The sequence below is a fragment of the Rhinolophus ferrumequinum genome, chromosome 3, assembly GCF_004115265.2.
Source record: "Rhinolophus ferrumequinum isolate MPI-CBG mRhiFer1 chromosome 3, mRhiFer1_v1.p, whole genome shotgun sequence".
Lineage (NCBI taxonomy): Eukaryota > Metazoa > Chordata > Mammalia > Chiroptera > Rhinolophidae > Rhinolophus > Rhinolophus ferrumequinum.
This window is the reverse complement of record NC_046286.1, coordinates 63,477,746-63,490,329: the sequence shown is the minus strand read 5'-3', so window position 1 is coordinate 63,490,329 and position 12,584 is coordinate 63,477,746. Positions and strand designations below refer to the sequence as shown.

At 38.0% G+C, this 12,584-nt stretch overlaps 1 protein-coding gene across 4 annotated transcripts in view; it reads left to right on the top strand.

Annotated features, from left to right (window-relative positions):
• The first annotated feature begins 440 nt into the window (after nt 1-440).
• REV3L (REV3 like, DNA directed polymerase zeta catalytic subunit) overlaps nt 441-12,584 on the top strand; it is a 153,052-nt gene continuing 140,908 nt past the window's right edge. Inside the window, exons 1-2 of one of the 4 annotated variants that reach the window (XM_033102884.1) lie at nt 441-939; nt 10,373-10,500. Coding sequence is in view for 2 of the 4 variants with exons in the window: in XM_033102882.1 (XP_032958773.1) it covers nt 801-939 (139 nt within the window). In the remaining 2 variants the exon portion in view is untranslated. Of the gene's footprint in view, nt 940-10,372; nt 10,501-12,584 lie in introns of those variants that run through there. The other 3 variants (XM_033102882.1, XM_033102881.1, XM_033102883.1) reach the window with 3 other exon arrangements.

The following is a 12,584-nucleotide window of genomic DNA, read 5'->3' as shown; positions in this document are numbered from 1 at the left end:
GCGCCTTCGCTGCGGGACGTGAAATGGCGGTCGGCGAGGCGAGCGCGCGAACCGCAGCTCTGGCTAATCCCGCCTAACCGCCAAAACGGCCTTGTCGCCCCCATTCCCGCACGCCCCTCCGAGACCATCTATGATATCGGCGCTCCGCCGCCCCCTCCGCTGCCCCTCACCCAGGTGGCCGTGCCCACTGGCCGAGTCATCGATCCGCCGCGCCGAGCGCGGGCCCGGCTTTCTGCCAGCCCTACTCCCTCGCTGCTTGCCCGGGGGCGGGGGCGAAAACACCTCGTCCCGGGTGTCTTGCCCGGGCGCCTGCCCTGCTCCCTCCCTTTCCCGCCGCGTCCCCTCCCCCAACAGCTCACAGCCCTCCCTCCGCCACACACACACACACACACACACACACACACACACACACAACCCCCTCCTCCCCTCCCCCAGTGGTTGCGTCCGTGACATCATCATCATGGCAACAAGAGCTGCAGCCTGGGACCGAGGAGCCCGTGTGATTCCCGGCGGCGGCCGCAGCAGTGGCGGCAGCACCAGCAACAGCACCGACGAAGGCGCGAGGGCTTCTCTCCTGTCGCCCCTCGCCGGGTGCTCCTGAGAAGGCGGCGGCAGTCGTGCTAATACCGCCCCGCCCGCCGCCGCTGCCTACGGTGCCTGTGTGTAAGGGGAGGGGGACAAGCCGAGGAGGGGAGGGGGCGCCACCGCCGCTGTGGGGCCGCCGCTGCGGTAGGAGCCGCCGCGGCTGCTGCCGCTGCCAGGTCGCTAGTGAAGAGGAGGCGGTGGCGGCGGCAGCGAACATGTTTTCAGTGAGGATAGTGACTGCCGACTACTACATGGCCAGCCCGCTGCAGGGGCTGGATATCTGCCAATCCCCCCTCACCCAGGCCCCTGTCAAGAAGGTGCCGGTGGTGCGAGTCTTCGGAGCGACCCCGGCAGGTAAGCGGGCGCAGGGCGCGCGCGGGCGGGAGCCGGCGGGGCTGCCCTCCTCGCCGCGCACACGCGCGCACGCCGCGGGCCCTCTGGGTGAATCGCTGCCGCGTCTCCCTCCCTTCTCGCCTTCCCTTCCCGCGCGTGACGAGGAGCAAAGATGCGGGTCCGGGCTAGCGCTGCGCCCCGCCGGCGGGATGGCGGCGGGCGCCGTGTGTTTACACTGCGGGCGGCGGCGGAAAGCGGGACCTGCACTCCCGGGTCGCGGGCGGGGGGGTTGAGCGCCCGTGAGCACCGCTCTCGCCCCGGAGGCTGGGCCAGGTCGCTGCGCCGTGTCCCGCTTGAACGGGTTCGTAGGGTCTCGCTCTGAGGTCGGTGGATAGTGGGACCACGGACACCCCGTGCGTCTCCCAAGTGCCCCTTTCTGGAAATGGCTTTAAGAGGAGTGGGGAAGTGTCAGCTCTGTTGTCAGTCGCTCCTCCTCGCCTCCTACCAGCGCTCTCCTCTGCCCCTTCCGGAGATGCCGTAGGCTGAAGAGTGGCGCCCGGGGCCAGATAATCTTTCTAATTGAAGTGACCGTGTGGTTCGGCTTGCTGTGAGTGCAGGTCGTGACTCCTTAGAGTTTACAGCCTCGGAGTCTGGGGACTGGGCAGCGTCCCTCAGGTGCAATGCTTTCAGGGAAATGTGCGTTCATGCAAGTAGGAAATGCGTGTTTACGGTGCTAAACGTCTACAGCTAAACTGAGCAGCACAGTTTTAAATGCCCCTATGCTGGGTTGTAGAGTTGCGTTTTAAATACACGTATATTTAAAACAAACTATTTTGAAGGACGAGGTGGGGGGACCGCAGTGACAGAAGCTATGTTCTCAAAAGCTCTTGGGGATTTATAATATAAACAGGATAGTGGCCAAATTTACAAGGTGTTTTTCAGTTTTGCTTTTCTACGTGCTTTGAACTGCCTACATGAAATAATGGAGCTGCCTCGAGAAAGAGATGCTCTTACTCTAGCTGTGTGTTATCCTATGGGATTTTAGATAGCATTTCCCACTTGATGCTCCTTGCCCTAATCACCATGCATCTTATTACTACAGTCAGTTTCTGGGGACTACATGATAATAGTGCTACTTTCCCAAACACAAGCATTCATTCCAAGCAGTTATCTTTTAATGTGAATTCTCTTTGTTAAAATTTCAATGTTGTTAGTGAGACCTGATAATTTCTTTTTAAAATAGCGCAAAAGATTTTGACGATATGGCCCTTGTAAGATGGGGAATTTGACTGTTGTTAACAATTTATTGGAAGTATAATTAACACTTGAAACTTTGGGGGCTGGAAAATAAGAGGCAATAAGTGTTCTGAAGGATAGGTTTTCTGCCTTTTTAATATAGTGCTGCTGTCTTTGTTTCTAATTGGAATTTCACTGTAATATACTGCTTGTTCTCACTTCAGGTGCAGAGAAAGAATAAGACAGTGACGTTGATATAGCTCTGTTCAGTCAGATTTCCAAATTATAAATTGACATGTTCGTAGGATATACTGTGGCATTTCTGTGTGTTATTACAGTTTGTATGATTTGGGTTACTTTTCTACATACAGTTTTTTTCTTCTCTACATGAGTCATTAAATATGTATCCCTGAGTGATTTTCAAGCTCTGTTTTATAGGAAAGTTTTGTTTGTGGAAATGAATTTCACTGTGAGCTAGCAAGAATTCTATTATGTGAGAAAATATTCTTTAAAAAAATAAAGAATATGATGTACTTTTGTGTTTCTCAATATTTAAAAAAAGACACATGAACTATTCTATGAAAATGTTTCTTCCCTCCTGGACATCTTAAAATAAATTACCAGCCCCTCCCCCCCCACAAAAGCCCAAACTTTTTGTAATATACCTGAAATGAATAATGTAAATGAATATAAAAGTAAGACTTTTGTACATACATTGAGAATATAAAACTTGCTACAGAGAAACCCAAACCTTAAGTTCTTAAGGATTATCACATTGAGTTTGCTGTAAGTGTAGTTCATTCATATTTAGACAAAAAATTCTGTTTCCTCAACAGGTGAAAAATTTTGAAGTCACTGGCATACATTTAGAGTTTATGGCTTTCAGAAATCAAGCCAGCATTTTTAGCATGTCAGAAACTCCCAGTAAAATTAGTGTTAATTAATCATAAACAAAAACTGGACAATTATTTGCTTCTGAATTCTCTCACCAAAGAAAACTACTCCAGTCCACCCAATAAAACTTGAAAATAATTAATGTAAATTAGAGGTCAGTCTGGCTTAGTAAAAGTATGAATGCTAGAATTTAATGAAAACAGACTTACTGTTTGAAAGTACAAACTATGTTTATAGATTTACTAATTAGTAAAATAAATTAATGAAAAATTGTAACACATGATAATAAATAAAGTTCCATAAACTTAAGTCTTTCATATATAGTAATTAATTTTGGAAGTCTTAATTCTGTATCTTGGTTTGGAGAAAAAATGTTTTAAAACTGTTTGCTTTACAAATGAGATTCTGAAAAATAGCAGCAGAAGAAATTTTCTCCCCCCAAAAGTGGTCACTTCAGATTTATATTATAAATTCTGAACTGATTGGTTTACTACATTTTTACTAGTTCAGTTTTTCTGTTATTGCGTGAAAAGTATTTTTCTGCTTTAGAAAACAGTCCAGTTGACTTCTGATTGTACTGTGTTTTGAGGGCATATCTTGAGTAATTTGAGAAATAAATTGTCTTAGTTTTAAAAGCTCTCATATCTTAAGTTGGTGAAATTTGAAAAGGTATAAAAAAAGTGGCATATTCAATTTTTATGGTAAATCCTGACTAACTGATTTAATCCCTTGTTGGCTGAGGATATTGATTTCTGAGAGAAACAGTAAAATTTTCTACATGTGCGTGTTGGAATTTAAAAAAAACAAAAACGGAAAACCTCTTCTGCTTTTCTTTAACTCATTTTTTTAAATGTCTTGAACATTGTTTTGATATAACAATGTATTGAGCGATATAACAACATTTTGGTAACTTGTTTGGTAAACATTTTGGCAAGTTACCAAAATGGAGGGGAAATAAGGTAATTACTAAGTATAGGACAGTAAATTTGAAAATGGGTGTGACTGCTCTGGGAATTCACTTCAAATAAAATCCTAAACCTTCATCGTGAGAACCTGATTCAGGTGGATCTGCGAAACTATCCAGTTTCCACATCCCAACTCATGCTTAGTTGCTTGATGTAACTCACTTTGTGAGAGCTTAGTTTTCTCTCAGTTTCTCAGCACCAGGTTAAACAGAATTACCCTTTCAAAAAGCTTCCCTGCTGAGATGCAGAGTAGGAGTAAATAGAAGAGTGTGAGTGAGATGTTCACAAAGCGAATAATTAAACAAAGTAGGCCAAACAGACTATAGAGGGAGCTGCTTGTCTTTAAGATTACGGTAGGGAACTCCGCCAGTCCCCTCTCTCTCTCCAGCTAGTGAAAATTTTAGTAGGCTGTTCTAGATGCTAACTGTAAAACATGAAATCGCGTATTTCCACAGAAGAAATTGAGAATTCTGAAATGCTTTATAAAATTATGTAGTTGCTTAACCTTTTTTGGTAAATTTGTGGGTTATTAAATAAGTTTGAGATGAGTATAATTTTGAAGACATTTATCAACAACTCAGATTACAAATAATTTCTCTAATAAAAGTCTTGTTTGTTCATATCCTTTTTTGCTAAACCATTAAAAATATTTTAACATTACATAATACCTATTTGATATAATTAATAGATTTTTCAGGAGCACTACTGAGATTTAGTGATATACCATGAACAGAATTAATCACTTTATTTAGTAGGTATTTGAAGTCCTGGGTAGAAAATTGTTTTAGCTTTCTGTACTATATTTGATTTAAAATAATGGTAAATCAGAGGCATAAGCTAAAGCCCTTTTAAATCTGTGGACACAGTAGAATCTGGTAATATGTGATTCCATGCATTCAGTGAACACTTAATGAGAACTTTCTATGTAATATTGAGCTGTTTTTTAGGTGCGGTCGTTACAAAGAATTTTTTACCTTCCAGAAACTCCCAATGTGGTAGGGATGATAGACGTATAAATGTAAGTCAAACATAGTTTGATTGAAGTATAATAGAAATGTGTGTAAGAGCCAGGCCTCAAAGAAGGACATATTCAGTGACCACCTAGGTGGTGAAAAGGGAAGCCAGGGAAGGCTTCATGAAGGAAGTATGGATTAAGTCATTTTAAAGAAATTTTAAAAGAATTTAAAAATTCTGATAGAGGAACAGATACAAGGTAATTCACAAAAGAAAAGAAAACTGCTCTTGGCAGGGCAGCTTGGCAATGCATTATCAGAGTCCTTAAAATGTTCTTTTTTGACCCAATAATTCCAGTTTTAGGGATTTTAATCTATGAATGTAAATCTTTTGGCAAAATCTGATTATCTTTTGAATCCATCTACTTCTTTTCATTAATCATCACCACCCTAGTCTAAACTACTAGCATTTTTTGATACATTTGCAATAATAGCCTCCTAATCTTGGCCTACCCCAATCCACTTTGTTCCCTTCTAATCTGTTTCCTACACTGTAATGAGAGGGATCTTTTCAAATACAAACCAAATTATATCACCCTACCACTTGGTATGCTTCAGTAGCTTTCCATTGCATTTAGGATAAGGACAAAGCTACATGTCTTGTGTGGTGGCATCTACATGTCTTACAAGGTCTTGCATAGTCTGGCCCCTACCTTTCTGTCTAGTCATGGCTTGAGCCATGTTCTTCTTGCCTTGCTCTGTGTTCCAGCCATATTGGCCTTATTTCAGTCCCTTATTCTTGCCATGCTCCCTCCCACAATGAGGCCTTTGTACCTGCTGTTCCCTCTGCCTAGAATGTTTTTCCTTTTTCTTCACCTGAACTTTGATTTATCTTTCCTCAGGGAAGCCTTCCCTATCATAGACTCTGAAAACTCCATAAACTCTCCTTCATAACACTTGCTATCATTGTTATTTTATGTATGTTGGAGATTAACATTTGTTTTTCCCAATAACCTCCATAAATGCTGGTTGTGTTCATTTTTGCTGACCATTATAGAGCCAATACTTACTGTAGTGCTTGAAACATAAACGTGTGTTGCAAGAATGAATCAACAGATGATAGTCATCACAGAGAACAACCCAAAATGTCCAACAATTGGGAAATGGTTACATAAGTTGGGCATATTCACATAGTAAAATTTATATCATTAAAATGATATTTTGGAAGAATATTAAATATGGGAAAATGCTGTCAATATATTATGTGAAAAAATCAGTTTATAAAATAGTCATTTATTAAATATACAGAAAAATACACCAAAAGATAAAGGTTGTTTATCTCTGACAGGTGTGTTTTGTATTTTTCAGGTTTTCTACAGAGAACATGTATTGATTTTATAATTTGAAAAAAAAACTGGCCATGTAAAAAATTAAGGAAGAATCGGCTTTTTAGATATGGCTCAGAAATATAGTAAAAAGACTTGAGGTTTATCTTGAGCTCCAAAATAAGTATCAACCAAAATGCGTAATTGCATGATGATAGTGTTGAACTTGATTATATAAATTCAGTTTAAGAACTGCAAAATGATTCTTATATTAAAGCAAGCCAATAATTTCTGGTTTTATTATACCCATTTGTATGTAAACTGATTTTAATTTTAAAATGTTTTGAAAAGTAGTGTGGTTTTCGCACATGACAGCAACAAAACAGAGCAGAGACCAGAAAGGGACTCAGATATATATAAGAACTTAGTATATGATAATGGGTGCTACTGACGTTACTTATTAGTAGGGAAAAGAAGAATTATTAAACAACGTTGAGATAGTCAGTTTAGTCATCTGGAAAAATAAAAGTTGGCTTCCAAATGTGTCAAAAGATTTAAATAAGAAAACAAACAGGCAAAAAAGGTAAGATAGTTATTCTAATATAGTCTAGGAATGGTGAAGGCCTTTCAAAGTATGAAACACAACCGAAGCCAGATTGCTTAATTTTACAACATACAAATAAAATTCTGTATAGAGAAAAAAAACTGTAAACAAAGTTAAAGGAGAAATCTTATATGTACACTTTTCACAGAGGACTAATTTCCTCTAATATACAAAGAGCTCCTAGAAAATAGTACAGTAGAAAAAATGAGCAAAGAGAATTCATATAAAAAGATGTGCAATTTTATTTATAATGAAGATGTAAATTAAAGCTACAACATACCATTTATTACTTATCACATAGCATAACTTGGGGAGGGTGGTAAATAGTGGAAATGGTCATTCTCATACATTGCTGGTGGGAATATACTTGTAAAGTGTTCATTTTCTATGAAAAGCAATTTGGAAATCATTTTCAAAATTAAAAATGCACATATATTTTGAACTAGCAATTTTGTTCAAGAATTTTATCCTCTAAAAGATTTTATATGTGTGTTAAATGAACATGTAAGAATATTTGTGGCAGCATTATTTGTTATTGCAAAAGATTGGAAACAACCTAAACATAAATCAGTAGAGGAGTGGGTAAGTAAATGATGGTATATCTGTTCAATGGAATACTAGGCAGTATTCCTAAAAAATAATGAGGCAACACTGATGCCATGATGCCATGTCTAAAGATACATTAAGAGGAAAAAGCCAGACACAAGACTCCATGTATAATATGTTGCCATTTGTGTGATTTAAGAAATGTATATAGTGTATATATTTATACATAAATATAAACATATATTACATGTGTGTATATATATGTATATATATATATATATATATATATATATAAATAATATTTTTCTGGAAGGGTACATGAGAGTTTGGTAATAGTGAGGGGACCTAGAGGACAATAGTGGACTTAGAGGGTAATAGTGAGGTGGCCTAGAGGACAAAGGTGGGAGACTAAATTATTTTTAGTATACTGTTTGGTAATTTTTGAACATTCTTTACCACATTTTTTACCACAATAGTTACTCTAGCTTAATTTTTAAAGCTATGTTGTTGTGTTTGCAGGAACTGGTAAGGAAGAACGAAAATAAAAGGCCGTGGTAGTTGTAAACAATTGTTAAATGGTTACTGCATTACTGTTTAATTTTCGGTTTTGCTATTGGTCTTCTAATTCCGAGCTTCCAGTTGATGTTAGATGTCTTACTGGAGGGTGACTCTAATGGAGTGGGGCCTGAAGGAAGGCTGTTGTGGGGTTCTTGTTAGCAGACAGCATGGTGAGCAACTAGCAGTTACTGCTCCTTTTAGTGTTTTAAATGCATTTTAAAAAGTGCTTTACTTCTTGGAATCTACTTTGGAGTTACTACTGAAGTCTCTCTTCCGGTGCCCGAGGAGCATGTCACCCAGCGCTTCGCGCAGCCCACTGATGAGGAGAGGACATCAGTGAATTTTGTATAGTAGGGATGTAGCCCAGGGGGTGCCCGGCTCTTGGCCTGAATCTCTGTGTTCTCCTGTATTTGATCCTCCTAGCGACGTGTGTCTGTTTTGCCATTTAGCTTGCTGCAAGGTGACTGCCTAATGATGCATGTGCGTTCTGCAAAAATGAAGCATTATTGTTTTGTGATATTGTTCCTGATGTGGAAAACGTTGGATTTGAAATTCATTTATATTATTACAAACTTTATTTAATTCTTTTCCTATAATTATATAAAGAAAATGTAAAATTTTTTTCACCAACCACTATGTCGATGCCTCCAGGTGCCCTCCTGTTGGCCAGTGTGCTGAACAAATATGATTTACAGTGTGAAAAAGGTTAAGAAACACTGTTCTGGTCAAATCCTCTAATTTTATGTAAAGAAAATTGAAATCTAGATACATAAGCTCAGAGATTTGTCCAGTGCCCTATAGTTGGTTGCTGTGGGGCTGGGTCTGAAAACTGGGGATCCTAACTTGCAGCTTTCACTGCCTCACACTGGTCTCCCAAACCTGAGGGAAAATTGGAGGAAGGCATTGATATAATTGAAAGACGAACATATGGAACTTTAGAGGAATTATTTTAAAAATTGCATGTACGGAGCTTAGAAATCTTTGAGGGCCTACAGTGTCCAATAGCGCTTAAGATCTTCCTATAGAATAGGTTATAGTAGGATTTGTTTTATGATGATTGTAACTGTCTCCTTTAAAAAATAATAATAATAAAGGTTAGATTATAGCAAGAGGAATTTGGGAGAGATAAAAACAAAAATTGATACTAGAATTGTATGTATACATTTTTCCAAAGAAAAAGGGACTGTATCAGGAGACCTTTCAAGTTCCTCTGGTGCTATAATTACATTTTCTCATGTCTTGCTTTGATTGGATTAGAATTTGTTCAATTAAAAATATGAGTGAAAAGTGATTCATGTTTAAGTAGGTTGGGATTAAATAGGTTTCAAAATATGTTACCATTAGCCCAGATATTTTAAAGAAATACTTAGACACTTATTAAAATATAAGATAGGGTATGGTATATGTCACTTTGGTACCTGGCTGCCATTTTAATACCACAGTAATACTAAATAAGAGAGAAAATAATAGGAGTTAAGGTACAGTAAACTTTGGGTAAAATTGTGTTAACTTATAGTTTCCAGGTGAGATACATAAGGCAGGAGTAGGTGTCTTAGGCAGTTAAAACAACAACAAACTCTACTGTCCAACAATAACATGGATGCATTTTTGAGACAAAAAAGGAATTATAAGTAAAATCCTCTTAATGGCAGTCTATTTAACCTTTTGGTGTATGGGTGGTGTTTTGTTACGTTTTGGGGGCGGGGGGTGAGGGGGTCATTCCTTTAAGTTTTCCAGATGATCTTCTGTGTTTCTTCCAGTTCTCTAGATTTTTTAAACATTTAATTTTTTTAATGAAAAATATTTTGTTGCTTAATTAGTACTGGCAAACTGGACTGTTTTCTGCAGCAGAAATTGAATATACGCCTAGCAAAGTAAATTCTGAGAAAAACGGGTCATAATTGTCATTGGAAAATTTAGGGTTTTTCTTTTTTGTCCAATTCTGTTTTCTTTTTAGATGATAGTTGTGGGAAATACTAAGAATTTGAGGTCAATTTTCCTTCGGGGCAGTTTTTAAATTTTCTTTGGGTTGAAAGAGCATTTATTATATAAATGATTCAAAAAATAAAAGAAAGCGTGTTACCTCAAAAATGCTTGTGTAATATATAACAGTATACCAAGAGTTTTCTATTTTTCTTCCATCTATTACATATGCCAAGGAAGTATAACCAGAATTAAAAGAAATATCTTATTTTGCATATATATTTACACTTCAAAGTGATTTATATATTAAATTAGGTTTTGTTTGAAATGATGAAATGAAAGACTTTGTAAGAATACATGTTGATATGTGAAAATATGTGAAGTTAAAACATGTTCGCATACTCCTAGTTTCTCAGAACAAGAAAATGACTAATCTAAATTTCATTTCAGAATAAAAACCAAGACAAGCCACATAAAAGCAACTTAAAAATTAAACTGTCATCATATTATTTGTTTTAAAACTATGGAATAATATATCTGAGGAAGATTTCTCTCAAAATTGTTTTTCTCAATTTCAAGTAAGTAATTTATTTTGGTTAATATATTGGGGATGAGGGGGGTGGGGGTGAGCCTTGGCATTGAAGTTGATAAATCCTACTCATCCTTAAAGTGACAACTCAAATATCAACCTCTTGAAAGCCTTCTGTGACTCCTTTGCCCATTCCTAAAAAAAGATGACCCCTTTGGTTTCCCATAGCGCCCTTTCACATTGCTGATAAAGGATTTAATACACTAAGTGTTGTGTTTGACTGTAGGACCAACTCCCATGGCACTACCGTCACGTGCCTCCTGTACACGCCCCAATACTCTCCACACTGCTGTCTATTGCTGAGTACACTGGGCAAGTTATTTTACTTCTCTGAGCCTTAATTTCCTACTCTGTAAAATGAATAAATTTCTACCTCATTGGATTATAATGATTAAACACAATTCCCAGTAAATGTTTGATGTACTATAGTAACATAAGTGTTACTTTACCCAATGCCAGAATCTGCCACATTATTTCTGTATATACTAAGCACTATAAAATTAAAATAAAAAATTGAATTTTTGTAGCATTTATTCCTCACAATAGGACAAACTAAAATACCTGCACATTGTGGTACAAAGACTTTTTACAGTTGGTCACTGGTACACATGCCTTTATAGGCTATGTAATTACCTGTTTAAAAGACTTTTTTAAAAAATTGACGATTTTTTATAAGTACCTCACCCAGGCCCGAGTTTTCTCTTTAAACTGTTGATGTGTGTATATATAGACACAAAAGTGTCCAGACCAATCTTGCCTTGAAAAAGGGCAGTCTAAACCATTGATCAAGGGGTAACTATAGTTTTTCAGTGCTGCAGATTAGGTTAAGTGTAATTTCTTGTGAAAGAGCCTTATTTTCCAAAGCTTTCAGTATTCTCCCCCCCCTTTTTTTTTTTTACATGATGGTAGAACGTGTTGAAAGTGTGTGCACCAGAGGTCACAGTAAAGATAACAGTAGGATTTATTGCTCTCTTATTGTTTTTGCCTTTTGTGAATTTGTAACATGCACAAAAATTGAAGCCAGTGCTTTTTAAACCTATTTAGGATTGTGTGAAGCGGACCAAATGAATTCATTATTGCCTGGAGTTTCAGTTCTCTTCACCATGTTTTTTCTACATATATTTCCAGGTTTTAATTTGTGTTGTTTTTTAGTAACTGTGTCTTTCCATTTTTTTTCATGTAGTCATTAGAAAGATTTTCAAATTAATTTTGATGGATCACACCTCGGTTGATGTGATTTTTAAAATAGAAGCCAAAGGTTAGTCAAAAGACCTTAATTTTACATCATTTTACTAACAGAGGTGGTAAACCATTTATTGAGCCCTTACTATGTTCCCTCTTCTAAGTGATTTAATCTTCATAACAACTCTATGAAATAGGTACTGTTATCCCCATTTTACAGTTGAGGAAATGAGGCATGGAGAGGTTAATTTACTTTTGCCCAAAGTTATTCAGCATTAGGTCATTACCTGCCTAAACAGAAGAAGCAGAGGAGCAATATGAAGTGTATATGTCTCTTAACACTTCCAGAATTTGATAGTAGCCATTATTGAGATGTGACAATGACCATGAATATATTCTTACTACTTTTTTTGGTGATGATATATACCATGGTACTCTGTACTGACCCATTTTTTTCTAAGCAATATTAATGTCTCCTCTCAAATTCATGTTCCCATTTGGACTAAATTATTTTGTTTTACGTATATGTGTTTATAAGGTGATAGTAGGACTTTACTGTAATATCAGTTTGATATAAAATTTTAATTAGTTTAGACTACTATATGAATATATTCTCATTGTGAAATTTGAAAAACAAACAGGTAAAGCAAAAATTTTCCTTGACCACTAATCCTGTTCCCCTCCCCCACTTGTACCAGTTTTTATATAACAAATCTCTCTAAAACTTAGTGGTGTAAAACAATAACCATTTGTTACTCTTGATTCTGGGCTTGGCTCAGTTAAGCTCTGCTTCTGCTTCTGCTGGGTTGGCTTTTGTGGCTGCAGTCAGCTGGAAGCTAATTGGTCTACCACGGCTTCACTCATGTGTCTGGATATTGGTAATGGCTGTTG